General features: G+C 27.4%; 4 protein-coding genes across 6 annotated transcripts; 2 read left to right on the forward strand and 2 right to left on the reverse strand.

Moving 5' to 3' along the window:
* The first annotated feature begins 815 nt into the window (after positions 1-815).
* LOC124956203 (ranBP-type and C3HC4-type zinc finger-containing protein 1-like) lies at positions 816-5,726 on the forward strand. 2 transcript variants are annotated; one of them, XM_047511685.1, is made up of 11 exons: positions 816-1,191; positions 2,314-2,374; positions 2,539-2,958; positions 3,090-3,247; positions 3,352-3,475; positions 3,589-3,774; positions 4,058-4,248; positions 4,436-4,547; positions 4,637-4,819; positions 4,946-5,167; positions 5,542-5,726. In XM_047511685.1, exons 1-11 carry the CDS (start codon positions 1,139-1,141, stop codon positions 5,617-5,619), a joined length of 1,788 nt encoding a protein of 595 aa, XP_047367641.1. In that variant the 5' UTR covers positions 816-1,138; the 3' UTR covers positions 5,620-5,726. The 2 variants fall into 2 exon arrangements, with proteins under 2 accessions (XP_047367641.1, XP_047367642.1); XM_047511686.1 differs by lacking the exon at positions 4,637-4,819.
* Positions 5,727-6,461: 735 nt separating this feature from the next.
* Positions 6,462-7,511, reverse strand: LOC124956367 (39S ribosomal protein L10, mitochondrial). The gene is made up of 4 exons (XM_047512085.1): positions 7,506-7,511; positions 7,352-7,379; positions 6,731-7,240; positions 6,462-6,670 (listed from the first exon to the last, which is right to left on the reverse strand). The coding sequence occupies exons 1-4, from the start codon at positions 7,509-7,511 to the stop codon at positions 6,462-6,464; spliced, it is 753 nt and encodes a 250-aa protein (XP_047368041.1).
* On the reverse strand, positions 7,064-11,754 carry LOC124956202 (partitioning defective 3 homolog). The gene is made up of 3 exons (XM_047511684.1): positions 11,452-11,754; positions 7,934-11,071; positions 7,064-7,240 (listed from the first exon to the last, which is right to left on the reverse strand). Exon 2 carries the CDS (start codon positions 10,836-10,838, stop codon positions 7,947-7,949), a length of 2,892 nt encoding a protein of 963 aa, XP_047367640.1. The 5' UTR covers positions 10,839-11,071; positions 11,452-11,754; the 3' UTR covers positions 7,064-7,240; positions 7,934-7,946.
* Positions 11,755-12,010: 256 nt separating this feature from the next.
* On the forward strand, positions 12,011-15,787 carry LOC124956204 (UBX domain-containing protein 4-like). Of its 2 annotated transcripts, XM_047511689.1 has the most exons (8): positions 12,051-12,069; positions 12,141-12,245; positions 12,404-12,538; positions 12,641-13,044; positions 13,119-13,379; positions 13,488-13,835; positions 13,952-14,187; positions 14,347-15,787. In XM_047511689.1, the coding sequence occupies exons 2-8, from the start codon at positions 12,164-12,166 to the stop codon at positions 14,471-14,473; spliced, it is 1,593 nt and encodes a 530-aa protein (XP_047367645.1). In that variant the 5' UTR covers positions 12,051-12,069; positions 12,141-12,163; the 3' UTR covers positions 14,474-15,787. The 2 variants fall into 2 exon arrangements, with proteins under 2 accessions (XP_047367644.1, XP_047367645.1); XM_047511688.1 differs by having other exon boundaries at positions 12,011-12,245.
* The last annotated feature ends 274 nt before the right edge of the window (positions 15,788-16,061 follow it).

Consider the following 16,061-nt stretch of genomic DNA (forward strand, 5'->3'; position numbering starts at 1 on the left):
CATAAAATACGTACAACAACGATATAGTAAAAATAGAGTAAATTTTTTTCTCTGGGGAAAAAAAAAATTGAAGAAGAAAAAAATCGTCATAAAAAGAAAAAAAAAAACAAGAAAAAAAACAAGAAAAAAAAACAAAAAAAAAAAACAAAAAAAAAGAATTGGATAGATCGATCGCAAGTCCTGCAATATCCTTTATTTTTTTTCTTTCTTATAACTTACATTTTTTCTAATCTAGAAGGGGGAAAGTATTAAACATAAGAATTTGTCAAGAGGTCGCTAATCTTATCGCGTCGTTATCGTTACACCATAATTCTTCGAACTTCAAGTTAATCATAAACTCGCATAATACTATTATTTATAAAAATGCAATCTGTTTAATTCTTCGAATCTCATGTAAGCGAGTAACTAAATAACTAAATAAATATATACGTTCTCGTAACAAACAATCGATTTATTATTAAATTTTTAACCAATCAGAATATTATAAACGTCTTAATACTTTTGACCAATAGAAAGATAGAAGCAAATCTTTTATCCTCGATAAGTTACCAATGTGATAAGTTTATCGTCATTTAATCAAGAAAGAAATTCAGTTTTATAAAGTCGGTCAATTATTCGTCATTAATTAAGTTAACAAGTAAGATAATTTATTTATCACGATTATATGATACAATATCATGTGAAAATCGATTATTAATTTAATAAAATTTCTGTTTTTTTAATTTTTGTGAAAACGAGAATAATACGTTTAATAAGAGTAAATTATTTTCATGGAAATACAGGCATGCATTTCGTAAATAAAAATGATATTCAATTATCAAAGATATATATATATATATATACATTACGTATATATGTACCTCTGCATCTGTTATTTTTTTCTTTTTTCTTTTTATTTCTCTTATCCAACAATTTTCAAACACAATTATCTTTAATTGACATCGTTTTCACAAGATGTCTCGTCGATTATTATATATAATGAGAAATCGATATTGTTTTGTTTATCTGATACCTAAACGATCGGATTGATTTATGTGACATCGTAAGTTCATAATCAGTGTAAGTTCATAAATGTCTCCTTGGATAAAAGAAAAAAGTTAAGAAAGTAGAAGAGGATTAATTAATATACGAACATAAGATGAATACGATCCAGCAAAATCTATTAAATATAAAACTCTGCGGAAAATGCAGGTATGATAAAATGCAAGTTCTTTAATATTTAATACACATACATATTTAAATATATTTATACATATACATATATATATATATATATATATGTGTGTTTATTAATTTATTTATTTGAATTCTTTTTCTTTCCTTTTCTAAATTTTTTCTCTACGAATAAGAGGAAAAAAATAAAAGAAATACTTAAAATCCCTCTTGCATTCGAGTAAAAATAAATTACTCGCAATGTCCAATGAAAAATATACATATTTTTTTGTTCTAATAAACGAATTGATTAATATTTTGTTTAAACAATGTTGAAATGTTTGGGTTAAATTAATCAGATTTAAAAGTTCTTTTTTTTCATTTGCAAAAGCTGACGCCATTACGTTTGAGGAATTAAAGGGAAGAAAGAAAAAAGAACAAAAAACAAACAAAAAAGGAGTGAAACGATCCTTTATATGTACATTTATTCGATTAGATTATAATGGGGAAAAAAAAAAGAAAAAAAAAAAAAGAGAGAGAAAAGAAAGGAAAAAGAAGAACGTCGCGAGTATGTTTCATGTGTTTTCACTTTCGTTTATATCGCACAAATCACGAATGTGAATTAAAAGCTTTCGTAAACTTTACGCGATAATTCTTGTATTTTATATGTGAAAATTGTCAACATCTTACACGATCGAATCGTGAAAAGATATCAAGGTCTATTTGATTTTCAACATAGTGACAATGGCAGTACGTAAACAAACACGTAAATTGATATTTGATCTAGAGTGTATTTATAATTGAACACGATAATGATACTCTTCAGTTGTTTTCACTGTTGCGAATTAAAAGTTTCATATAAACAGTTCACACATATACACACAACATATATACATATATACACACATACACTTTCCATTAGATGACGATCGTAAGTGGAAACATAAAGGAGAAACAAAAAAGAGAAGAAAAAAAAAAAAGACCTCAGACGATGTAAACACGAAAGAAACGTGATTCGCTTACGTGGTTCACGCCTCTGTTAATTATAGTTTTATATAGATTTATATAGAAATCATATAGGATAATTGATATAATTAATACGTTAATTATTCTTATTCTTGTATCATAAGATCGTTTAATTATCGTCTAATTTTCTTACAGAAAATATCAATCGTTTTATAACAAAGATTTAGAAAACAATACAAATTATTGCAATTGTTTGGTAAGTATGTATTGATAATAAGTATTGATCGATAAAAAAGGATATTATTAAATTATTAAATATTTTTTTTTTTCTTTCTTTCTTTCTTTTTATCTAATAAACGTATATTGTATTTATGTAATATTTACTTGAAAAATAATCAAATTGTTTCTTAATCAATTTAGGAAGTAAAGGATGAAATTGACGACGAAGTAAATAAGATGCAAGTTAATAAAAAAGAAATAGAAGAAGAAAAGGAAAAGAAAAATGTCGATTCAAAGGCAAAAGGAGAAGAAGAAGATGAGAAAAATTTAGAAATCTTTAAAATAGATGAAACGAAGGAAGAAATGAAAGATATAACGAGAAAAGAGATTAATGACGAAAAAGATAAGAGTATAAATAATGTGAAACAAAGGGAACATTTAAATGACGAAAATTATGAAAACGAGATTAAAATGTTAGAAAGAGGAATTGAATCTAACGAAGAAGAAGAAGAAGTAAAAGAAGAAGAAGAAGTAATAGAAGAAGAAGAAGAAGAAAAGGAGGAAGTTTTAAGCGGAAAAAATAATCTGATGAAATTGTTAAAAAATATGAACCAATACATGGTATAATTATTAATTATTTTAAACTTTACTATTGATTGATATAATTTATATTTAAGAAGAATGAAAAAAAAAAAAAATAGGTAACACTCCTTTTCTTTTTTCTAAATAAATATAATCATATTTATTTACAGAATAAGAATGATATATTAAATTGGATGAATGATGAGGAGAAATATAAGAAGGAAACTTTTTATTTAAATTGTCCTCATTGCAATAGAGAATTACTATATCATGGCAAGGATACGATCAATACGATTTGTCTTAAAACTTGTCGACATATTCTTTGCAGGTAGATATAATTAAAGAAAGATAGAAAAAAAAGAAAAAGAAAATTTACTATATAAAAATTATCATATACAATGTGTAATTTTAATATTTATGATTCCTCTTAAGGTATTGTATCTCCACATTATTGCAAAAATTCATACACAATGAGATAATTGAACTAAGATGTCCATATTTCGAAGTAACACAATGCAATGCATTAATCGATGAAGCTAAAGATAATATCGAAGGGGTAAATACAACTATTAATAAATAATTATATGTTAAAAAAAAAAAAAAAAAAATCCATCATGAAAAAGAATAAATTTTATAATCATATTTAATATTCAATTGTAATATTTTCAGTTGGTCAATCCGAATCTTTATAAAAAATATTTAATGTCACTGGCCAAAGAGTTAAAAGACAATATCAAAAATACAGTGGTTTGTTGCATAACACTTAATTGTAAAGGCTGGTGCATTATAGAAGATGACAGTGTCGACAATTTTTTATGTCCCATATGCAAGAGAAATAATTATATAAATTTGAAAGTAAGTATAAATATATATTATTTATAGATTATATAATTCGAAGGGATGGACAAAAAGTTCTTAAATAATTTTACAAATTATATTGTAGTTTTACAATTTGAAGAAAGAAAAAAAAAAAAAAAAGAAAAAAAGAGGAAAACAAACAAAAAGACAGCCTAAAGAGTTTTGGGAACAAAAAGAAAAAACTAATTGATTTTTAAAATTATCTTAGAACATTTTGGCCTATCATATATAATTATAATCTATATTAGATATTTTAATAATATGATTTTTTTTTTTACAGGCCAATAAAAATGAAATAGAAGATACGTATGAAAACGAGTACATGCAAAATGAAAGATACAACGAATTAATGTTATTAATGGCAAATGATTTTGTACCAAACTTTGAACCATTCGAATGTCCAATATGTTTTGTTCCTTATAAACCTCAGGAAGGATTAGTTTTGAAGAATTGTTTACACACATTTTGCAAGTACATCATTGCGGTGAAATCATTTGAAAATTATTATTCCTTTTCCTCTTACAAATTCTTCTTCCTTTTTCGTTCTTTTCTTTCTTCTTATTTTTTTTTTACTCTTCCTTTCCTTTCTCTTCTTCTTCTTCTTTTGTTTTTTCTTTTTTTATTTTTTTTATTTTTTTTATTTTTTTTTTTTTTCCAGAACATGCCTCGCAAATACAGTTTTATTTTCTGACCATGCAGACGTGAAGTGTCCGTACAAAGACGAAAATTATTCTTGCGAAGGAACGATACAACAAAGCGAGATTAAAGCGGTAAATTTATCATTAAACTAATTTATGTTGCGAGAAATTTTTTTTCTTAAATTGATTAATGCGATATCGATGTAAATTTAAAAATTTAGATAGTAAAATCGGAAGATTTTAACAAATATTTACAAAGATCGATAGTACAAGCCGAAAGTGAAGCAGGGAATTCTGCTTATCACTGTAAAACACCAGACTGTCCTGGTTGGTGTATTTATGAACCATATGTTGAAAGTTTTATATGTCCTGTATGTGAAAAAAACAATTGTCTTCTATGTAAGGTAATTATTACAAATGATTTACATCGAGTATATCCTGTAATAATTATTGTTGTTGTTCGTTTAATTTTTTTTTTATATAATGATCCTTTTTATTTCATTCCATTCTTTTCTTTTCTTTTTTTATAGAAGATACATAAAGTAAATTGTACGGAAGACATGTTAAACGAGGAATCATCAGATTCAAAATCTGATTTTTTAATTCAGCAGATGTTAAATAATAAAAATGCACTTCCTTGTCCCACATGTAACACAATAATAATGAAAATAGATGGTTGCGATGCAGTTGTATGCACTATATGTAAAACCGAAATATGTTGGTTAACACGAGGACCACGTTGGGGCCCCAAAGTAATAATATTATCAAAGATATATATATGTATATATATATATATTATTAAATAATTATATATTATACAGGATGGTCTAAAAGTTTGACAGATAAATTTAGGAAAATTAATTACTTTTCTTTTGTCGAGACATTCCGTAAGTCAACTCATAGTTTCACAAATTTTAAAAGAAAAAGAAATTTAATCTCCAAAAATCTCGAAAAAGAGTGATGAATTTTTTTTTTTTTTTTAAATAATAACCTTCACAAACTCTTTATCCATCCTATATATTAATATTCTTTATATATATATATATATATATATATATATATATATATATATATATATATATATATCATTTATAAAATTTCACGTAACATAATTTATTAATTCCAGGGCCGAGGTGATACTTCCGGTGGTTGCAAGTGCAATGTGAAAGTTAAATGTCATCCAAACTGTCGCAATTGTCATTGACTCGGTTCATTAAAAAATATACATTTTATATATAATAAAATATATTCGTATAATTAGCTAAGAGCATTTTTTTTGTCTGTATAAATAATAAAAGTGTGAAAATATAATAATGTTTAAGCCTTTTCTTTTTTTTTTTTTTTTTTTATCAATCCTGATTTTCTAATGATTTATGCCAACAATAAGACTCATTCTTTTTTTTTTTTTTTTTTTTTTTTTTTTGACAATGGTCTCTAATTAACAAACTGTTTGATTACGCGTAAGATAGGTATAAATTTGATAAGCTCAATGCAACAATGCAACAATAAGTGCATATTAGGGACAGTATTCTTGTATTGCGCTTTAAGTTCATATTTGTCGCTGAAGTCATGAGGAAACTATTGGTAAACTATTATTTTTTTATTATCTGCATATAAAAATTAGTCACACGTTAATTCTAATTAATTAATAATTTTCTCACGTGCATACCCGTTCACGGTAAATCTCCAAGAGAATGAAATCAAACAAATGTATTATCAATCGATAAATTACCGACCGTAATAAAATCTTCAAAAGTGCATCCTTCAATGTTTATAATTAATTTTTAAAATACAAATAAAGAAAAAACAAAAAACAAAAAAAAAAAAAGATTGAAAGAAACCACAATGAAACATTTTTTTTTCTCTTTCTTTTTTTAATTCGTTTTGTACTGACGTTTTTTTTTTTTTCTTTTTTTTATTCTTAATATTATTACAAGACGCTCTTTCAATCAACGTTATCCTTATTTAAAGCTTTATTTATAAATCTAAGATGTACAATAAATTATAGATTTGTATGATTACTCTGATCATAAACGCATCAATTAGTTAATTCTCATTCAAAGGTACATCCCTTGTACCGATTTGTTGCAATCGACTAATCAACGCGGATTGATGATGAGTAATTTGTTGATTTAAGTTATTACCACCTGCACTTTGCAATACTTGGACTAATGATAGTTGCGCAGTAGTAAGATCCATTTCACCATAATATTTAAAATCATTAACGTTCAGAAGCTTTCCTTCTAATATCCCAGCTATAATAGATCAAAACTTAATTATATTAAAATGATCATTATTTACAATTTAATACTTACCAATTAAAGTAACTTTAGAGAACTTTCTAAGTATCTTCAAAAGATTGATTACATTGTTTTCTGGACTGAATATTATAAAAAAGGGTGATTGGTATAATAAACTTATAGCTTTATACGTTGTATCTTTTAAAGCCAAATCTAATATAGTAGATCCATATGTCTTCAAATACATATTCTTTCTTTTCAATGGAACAGCTAATTCGAATACTTCTTCTTGAGTTATAGAATTTTTATGAAGAAAAGCTATCATTTTTGAACTATCAAACCAATTTAAAACTTCTCGTGCCAAAACATGATGATAAGGATTATATTTATCCTTCGTAATTTTTTTAGTTTTGGTACATAAATCTGATAAAGTTTTATCTTTCTTTGGATTTTCATAAAACGGTGAAAGAAATTCTTGAAAAAGTGCTTTAGTATAATGCGGTGGTTTAGGCTTTTGTATGTTTATTTTGCCTCTGAAACGCTTTTGCTGTAGAAAAAGTTGATTTGGTATTGATATCTGAAACACTAAAAACAAAATATATCGAAATATTAAATTAATTGCTTTTAACGATATTATTATATAAATTTTAATGTATATATATATATATATATGTATATAAATATTATATTACCCACCCGTGCTATTATAAGGATCCCATTGTACCTAATCTTTTAGATATAGCAATACATTTAAGTATTTGCTAGATTTATTAAGATTTTGTAAACTTATGAGAGTGCATTGGTAACAACAAAATAATTAATGCTCAATAAGCATTGTTTATAAAGATACTGACATTATTATTGGATATGTTGATATATTTGATTAAAAGTAGATGAATATAGTTGATACAGAGCATAAAGAGACAAGTATAAAATTATATTTACAGAATCATTTATTTTGTTATTAACTTTATAAGGCACTTTGGGACAAATCGTACATGTAGATAAAAAAAAAAAATATATATATATATATATATATATATATAAATATATATATATATATATATACGCATATACGAGAATAGGTGTTGTATGTATATATAAATGTAATTTTTAATATGTGTGTGTGTGTGTGTGTGTAAATAAGAATTATGTATTTATATATATATATATATATATATATATATATATATATATATATATATATATATATGTATATATATATATATACATATCGCTTTTACTTATTAGCTTAATTTCATATTTATTTAATCCTACTTTGTCTTTAGTATTATGCGATATAATTAATTGTTCCACTACAATAATTACTGCTCTCGTGACGACCTTCTATACTGTCACCAAAATTAAGTGACTTTCTATTCTTTCCAAGTCTCAACATTGAACGAATACCGCCTTTCTTTCTAGAACGTTTATATCGATCATCCAAAGCTGAATTGAGTGATGCTTGTTTTACATCACCACGACTATTTGAAAATCCTTCATGGTCATCTTTAAAATGATTAGTACTCGATATCTCTCCATGTACATCATCTACTAGCCAATGCTTTCTTGGTGAAGTATATTTATTATTACATCCAGGAATAGTATAAACATATTCAGATTGTGTTGGATCTAATGATTTTTTATCATAAACTTTTGTATTATTATCACATGTAGTACTCTCTGGTACTGTTACTTTAATCCCACTTTTTTCATAATTATCAATTTTACATTCCTTTCTTAAACAATCATCCGTCTCCGCGGATTGATTATTTTGTTGTTCTACATTTTTATTTTCTCTACCTTCTCGTAACTTTTTATTCCTTTTATAGGTATCCGTATTTTTTGCATCAAGCGCGGCATGCCTTTTCTCTGACATACTTTGCCTACCCAAAGCGTCACGTGAAAATTTATTCGACGAAGAATTAAATTCTTCTAAAGATAATTGACTATCGTACGTTGGATCGCCAGAATATTGACTATCTTTATCATCTAGATTTTTCTTCGTTTCAACAGACTGAGAACATTCATTATTTGACTCTTCTAACAATACTGACTCAACGCGATCTTCTCTCGGTCCTATAGTTATTTTTTTAACATTGCTCACGGTAACCGGTTCTATCCAGGTTTTATTAGTGGCAATACAATAACTCTCATTCCTTAAACTATTTTTATTATATTGTTCCGTTAATCTGTCAATAACAGGATTCCATGGAGAAGCTGTTACACAAGATAATAATCCTGCATTATCCAATGTTTCAGATTGTGAATTTAAATTGTTTTTCTCTTTGACTCTACCATCATTAACTTTTGTGGAATCTGAAATGTATATGGTATTAGAAGATTCTATTTTACAATGAGAAGACATATTCTCAATAATATTTTTGTCATTAGCGTCGTATGATGATAAACGTCTGGCAATTGTAAGTGTAATGACACCAGTAACAGAACTGTTTGTATTAAGCATTGCTCTTCTTAAAGTTTCCATTGCATCAGAATTTGATAATCCCAAAAGTGATACACCATTAACATTAAGCAATTGATCGTTAGTACGTAAACGGCCATCCCTTGAGGCTGCACCACCATGAAGTACACTTTTGATAAAAATTCCTAAATCCATATTAGTATTGTCATCTGTACTACTTGTTTTCCCTTTTACACTGACACCTAAGCCAGCTTTTTCGGAATCATGTACTGGAATGTCTAATGTTAATATCATACGATTTTTACGTGGTGACAATACAATATCCTCAGAAGGTTTGACTGTTTTAAATGTACATTTTTCATAATCGTGTACATTTAATTTTTCTTGAAAATCATTATTTTTATTTGTCGGAGATCTATCCAATGCGTTCCAATATTTCGAACCTTCTATTACTTCTAATGGTTGATTAATGGATGATGTTTGACAATGCGAATCTAAGCTATTCGATGTGACTTCCTCTTGACGCGATACAACCAATCGAACTTTACCACCAGCCGGTATACTTCTCAACAAAGAAACAACTTCTGCTTGGCTTTTACCAGTCATTTCTTTTTTATTTACTTCTAATAATCTATCGCCAGGCCTTAATCTACCATCTTCAACTGCAGCACCCATTGGTAAGATATTTTTTATATAAATTGGACAATGACCACCAGCAGGATTATCACGTGTGGTAACGCTAAAGCCCAATCCATTATTTCCTTTAGTTAATTCTATTTCTATCATACGGCCAATCTTTCTAGTATTCGCAGTTTGCAATATATTATAATTGCTACATTGGAGCCTTTTGACATTGTCCTCGTTTTCAGATTTCTCAGTGGTCTCATTAATATTAATATGATTTTTACGAATGGACTTTTCGTTGTGTGATTTTTTATGCTTTACAATCGATATCTTTAAACATTTTTCAGTCATACAGGTTCTAAAGATATCTTGGACTTTGGAAAATGGTATGTGTAACAAATTATGGCCATTTATTTTAATAATTTTATCATGTAGATCAATTTGACCATCCCGTGCTATACGTCCATTAGGTTCAATGCCCTCCACTCTAAGACCTTGATCATTACCTAAAAGATCATAACATGGAACTACATGAAGTCCCAATGGTCCGGCTTCATTTTTTATCACAATTTCACGAATTTCTCCTTGATCTAAAGATTCTACATTGGTATTTGAAAAATCATAACAAGCTTTGGCATCCTGTCCTAATGGTTCTCTACGTCGAGATTCTCTAGGTAATGATTGAGCCGAATATGTTGTTAAATTTGGTTCTCTATTTGAAAGAGCATGCATAGATAATCTTTTGATGCCTTCTCTTTTGATACTACTGCTGGATATAGATGCATGTGTATCGATCATATATGGTTGGTCTTTACCATCGGAATGAAAAAAATCTGGACTATTGGTACCAACCGAACTTGCTCCATCTCCGCCGGCATGAATGACATCGTTACTTGTAAAATGGGCAACAATTTGTTCTCTATCGTCAGCAACATCGCATAACCTATCATCAGGATCAAGAAGTCCACCACCGGTCAATGTAGACAAACTATTAATGGTAATACCACTGTCATTCTTTCCTGTTGCCTTTTTATATCTCAATATAGCTTCGTGCATCAAATCTTTAACAAGTAGCGTTCCGTCTCCACATGGAACTACCACTCTAACGTTTTCGAAACACACAGTTACCTTCATCGTGTCAATTTCATATTATGAAAATTGTAAGCGTACTTTTGGTACGCATTCAAAGTTCACCGTGGAAAATACAAATACTATTGGAAATAAATTAATCGTTGTGAAATGTATTAATCAATTATTAGATTTCACGATGCACTATGCATTTCTTTCTTATTAAAGTCGTCATCGTACACCAGTCGTCGTTCCGTTTACCACCATATCTTGCGAGTGAATCATCGACGTAGCAATCACTATGTTAAGAATACTTGACGAATATAATCTATCTCTTTGATCAATATAAACGTAATTTAATAATATTAGATAAAACGTTGTTGATAAAAATATAAAGTCTGTCAATTAGTTCGATCGGATAGACGCTAACGCATTCTAACTTTATCCTATCAAATACAAGGAACGGACGCACTCGCCATTACGACAATTTGTTCCATCTCGTCGTTCCGTCGTTCGAAACGACGGAATTCTCTACTCGAGATTCATCCTAATGATACAGGTTAGCCAACAAAAAACAATATAGAACGTAACCGCTACGATATATAATCTACTTCCATTAAGTATTACATGTTACTCATATTCATTAATTACAACGAACGAATATTTAAATTATATTTACCTTCGTTTAAAATTCGTGCCATTTTTGTAAAAGTTTAGGAATTGTTTAAAGTGAGATCAAAATTTCTATTTAATGTTACACGTGCATACGTTATATTTCTTTTCCTCTTACTACTACTCCATCCTTATTTACTTTATAACCACACAAGAATGGTCCAAATTCTCAGATCCTTTTCCAATGTGTTCCAATCTTAAGGTTACTTTACAATTGCTCATGTTAAGCTTCATTTGCAAATGATCATTTCTTTTTTTCCGAGCTCCTTTCATTAATTATCTATACTGCAATCTTTTCTACTATTTACGATATTTATATACATATATATATATATATATATATATATATATATATATACACACACACATATATAAATTCAATAGATGACAAAAGTACTAAATCAAGTACCAACTTAAAATTTTACTTTACATTCTGGTAAATGTAACTTAAGAAATGTAATCACCAATTAAGTAATAGTCACGTACTCTCTTACATATATATATATATATATATGTATATATATACATATGTATATGCACATATATAATATATCTAGTTCTGTACGAAAGACCTACCCAAACCTCGTTTGTAACTCGAAATGTCAACCTTAGCAGAAAATTTCTAGTAATCATACAGTAAAATTTTTTTCATTACGTCATTGTCTTTAAACTAATCCCAAGCATATTTACAAATAGAATTCTATATTTCTTCCTGCATAATGAAGTGGTTCGAAGGAAGTATTAACGACGCTGTTACTACGTCGAAATCAAAGAAAGCAATTTTCGTTGTCTTCGTGGAAGGTGAATATTATCTATTTTAAGGTTATGAAAGCAAAAGAAACTAAATAGTCATCCATTTGTATATATAAAATGTATTTCTTCAATTTTTTTTTTTTTATTTATTTATTTTTCTTTCTCTTCCCCTAATGAATTTTCTTCTCTTAATATTATTTTTATAGGAAAAGATGATACTTCGATTAAATTTGCTCAGGCAATCAATGTTAGAGAAGTTTCTACACAATTGGAAAAAGAGGATTTTGTTGCTATTAAATTAGAAAGTGGTTCGGAAACTTATAGATTTTTTGCACAGATTTGTATCCTTTAACACATCGTAATTGTAATTTTTTTCTTTTTTTTTTCCTTATTTAATTATATATAATAGATCAAAAATTTTCCTTAAAATGATATCATTATAGATCATCTAGTTCCAGTACCATCTTTATTCTTTATTGGTGAAAATGGTATACCACTTGAAATAGTTGCAGGTAACGTAACTGCAACTGAGCTTACATCGAAAATTGAATCTGTTTTGACGAAAGCAGGAAAAGAAGTTAAAAATAGTTCACAGAATTTAATAGAATCTGAACAAAAATCTGCAACTTGTACTAATCCATCGGATGCTTCTACCAGTGATGCCATTACTGTAAATATATCTGATGTTAAAGCTTCAACTGACGTACCAACGGAGATTCTTGGAAATACAGAGAATGATGATAAATTGGTAGAAAATGAATCTACAAATTTAAAAGATACAGATATACCAACTACTAGTAATGATAATAAAGTAGACAATAATGATTCTACAGAATTATCAATGCAGGTATTACATTGATTTTTCACTCTTTTATTATTTATATGAAAGTAATACATTTTTAAAGTTAACAATAATTTTAGGAAAAGTTAGATAGAGCTAAACAATTGATAGAGGTACAGAAAAAACAGCGACAAAAGGATGAAGAAAGGGACGAGAAGGAAAGAGAATTAAGACGACGTAAAATTGGCCAAGATATGTCAAAGATGAGACAAAAGCAACAAGATTTAGAAGTAAAGCAAGCTCATGAAGAAATGATGAAGGAGAAAGCTGCTAGAGAGAAAGTGAAGCTACAAATTGCTCAAGATAAGCTTGAACGAAAACAAAAGGAATTAGCTTTGCAGGTGTGTGCATAATAAACGTGTGTTAATATTTTCTTTTTTTTTTTTTTTTTTTTTTCTTTATTTCAGCATTATAAGAATAAAAAATGATTATATTTGTCACAACAATAGCAACAAGTGCAACAACAACAACAACAACAGCAACAACAACAACAACAACAACAACAACAACCTGCAGAACAATCGAAAGTTCGACCCACTTCGTTTGCCGATACTACCATAACAAGAATTCAATTTAGATTGCCATCTGGTAATCCACATATGGCTGAATTTTCACCAACAAATACTTTACGTACTTTACGTACTTACGTGACCGAAAATATTAATTTACCATTTCGCCAATTTGTTATGTCAACATCATTTCCTAGAAGAGATCTGACAAATGAAGATGATAATAAAACCCTCTTGGAATTGGAATTGGTTCCTAGAGCAGTGATTTTAATTCTACCATTGAAAAATGTAAATATCATTGTTAAGAAGAAAAAAAAAAAGAAAAAAAAAAGAAAAGAGCAATCATATTATAATTTAATTGGAAATCTAATTAAAAAAAAAAAAATTATTACTTTTTCTTTTAGAATAATATTACAACATCGGTAACATCAACTCAAGATGTTAGCTTTCTCTCACGCTTCGTGTGGTCCTTTTTTGCTCCAGTAATTGGTATATATAATTATTTAATGGGATATTTTACTGGCACCTTACATGGAAATTCTGATCAAAATAACGAAGACACCGGTAATACGTCCGGTGCTACAAATAGCGGAGATGGACCTACATTTTCAAATTTGCAAAATATAGCTCTATCAACGGGGTAGGTTTGTTATATGTTAAAACTTATTAAAAAAAAAAAAAAAAAAAAAAAAAAAAAAAAAAATAAAAGATATATACATATATAAGTTAATCCTTTTACATATATATATATATATATATTTATACATCACTACATTTTATGGGTGATTCATTTATTTAGAAGAAATATCAGCAATCCGGGTGGTACCACGATTAGAGCACAAGGTAATATACATAGACTACATTCTGCTGGAGATGATAATGATGAAAATAATACTTGGAATGGTAATTCAACACAACAAATGTGAATGAATTTAAAATAAAGTTACAATGCGCAGATATAGCCTGCCTTGTTAAACAATTTTCAACTTCATTTTTAATAAATACCTATGTTATAAAGGTCGCGGTTAAGTACTACATATATATATATATATATATATATATATATATATATATATATATATATATATATATTTTCTTTTTTGCAAGAAATATATTATCACACAAAAGCGTCACAAATTCGAATCGAAATAAAGTTTACATATGAAACGTGTTTAATGCCTCAATTATAATATTATAGTATGCGCAAGTCACATGTATTAAATATAAACTTATATTATCTCTCTCTCTCTTTCTCTCTGACTCTCTTCTCTCTCTCTCTTCTCTCTCTCTCTCTCTCTCTCTCTGTCTCTCTCTCTCTCTCTCTCTCTCTCTCTCTCTCTCTCTCTCTCTCTCTCTCTCTCTCTCTCTCTCTCTCTCTCTAATGTTATATTAAACAAACATTTCGGCCTAATTATATATGAAAGTAGATGTTGAATTTGAAAAATAATATAAAGTATGTATGTATGAAAGATATACGGACCAACTAGCGAAACAGATTCGCAGGTGCCGTCGAGATGATTAGAACGAATTAATTAAAAAAAAATATATATATATATATATATATTACAATTGTATATATAGTTCAAATATATTCAATTTCTATAACTGGTGCTAACAAGTTTTAATGATTGGTATTTTCTTCTTACTTTTTTTTTTTCTTCTTTTTTTTTTCTTGTTCATTTTACTTAATCGACATGTTTCGTCGGCGCCTGTGAAATTATTATACTTAGTAATATAAACCATAAACACACATATATATATATACACATACACATACACACATATAGATATATATATATATGTTAAAAATTAAAAGAAAAATTAATCTGTAAAAATATTTGAATATACTTATATAATTCTTCAATTTTCATTTTATAATAATTATAATGATAAATTTATTCTAGTACACATAAAAAAAAAAAACAAAAGAAAACACAAAAATTACGATCTGTTCCAGGAAAGAGTATATTATAATAATCCTTCTCATTGAATTATTTTAGATTAATACACATGTATAAATATATATTAAAATATTTAAAGAAAAGAAATGATAAATGATCCATTTTTATCTGCAATTTATCACCGAATATATCTGCGTAATATCTTATTATCTTTCTCTCTCTCTCTTTCTCTCTGTTTCTCACAATCTATTTATCTCGCTATAATCTCTCTTTTTAATTTTATTTTAATGTATTACTTTTTCTCGTAAATGTATTATCCAATAAACGAATTTTATCTTATATTTTGAAAAGTTATTTTCAAATTGATATATAATTATATACATTGTATATATATATATTTATATAGGTATTATATTTGTTCTATTAAAAACTTTAAAAAGATAATAGATGCAAATGTACAATGTATCCTTATGAAAATGATTGACATCTTTATTTTCTGGCAATAAGAGTTCGTCGATTTTTGAAAGAATTTAATTAAGCGTAAAATTAACAAATACTTCGCATTGAGCCAAGTTTCAAATGATGTTTCACATTTCTGGCAAAATGAGACGTG

This window comes from Vespa velutina, chromosome 21, assembly GCF_912470025.1.
Source record: "Vespa velutina chromosome 21, iVesVel2.1, whole genome shotgun sequence".
Classification (NCBI taxonomy): domain Eukaryota; kingdom Metazoa; phylum Arthropoda; class Insecta; order Hymenoptera; family Vespidae; genus Vespa; species Vespa velutina.

What these genes read in the sequence shown, in the direction of transcription:
- LOC124956204 (XM_047511688.1), top strand. Translation starts at nt 12,164, where the DNA reads ATGAAGTGGTTCGAAGGAAGTATTAACGACGCTGTTACTACGTCGAAA. An exon ending in TTTCGTTGTCTTCGTGGAAG is followed by an intron (nt 12,246 to 12,403) that starts GTGAATATTATC and finishes TTATTTTTATAG; the next exon opens with GAAAAGATGATACTTCGATT. An exon ending in TAATTCTACCATTGAAAAAT is followed by an intron (nt 13,836 to 13,951) that starts GTAAATATCATT and finishes TTTTTCTTTTAG; the next exon opens with AATAATATTACAACATCGGT.
- LOC124956367 (XM_047512085.1), bottom strand. An exon ending in GGATCCTTATAATAGCACGG is followed by an intron (nt 7,241 to 7,351) that starts GTGGGTAATATA and finishes TTTTGTTTTTAG; the next exon opens with TGTTTCAGATATCAATACCA. An exon ending in CTCTAAAGTTACTTTAATTG is followed by an intron (nt 6,671 to 6,730) that starts GTAAGTATTAAA and finishes GATCTATTATAG; the next exon opens with CTGGGATATTAGAAGGAAAG.
- LOC124956203 (XM_047511685.1), top strand. Translation starts at nt 1,139, where the DNA reads ATGAATACGATCCAGCAAAATCTATTAAATATAAAACTCTGCGGAAAA. An exon ending in TGTCGACATATTCTTTGCAG is followed by an intron (nt 3,248 to 3,351) that starts GTAGATATAATT and finishes ATTCCTCTTAAG; the next exon opens with GTATTGTATCTCCACATTAT. An exon ending in CTAAAGATAATATCGAAGGG is followed by an intron (nt 3,476 to 3,588) that starts GTAAATACAACT and finishes TAATATTTTCAG; the next exon opens with TTGGTCAATCCGAATCTTTA.
- LOC124956202 (XM_047511684.1), bottom strand. Translation starts at nt 10,838, where the DNA reads ATGAAGGTAACTGTGTGTTTCGAAAACGTTAGAGTGGTAGTTCCATGT.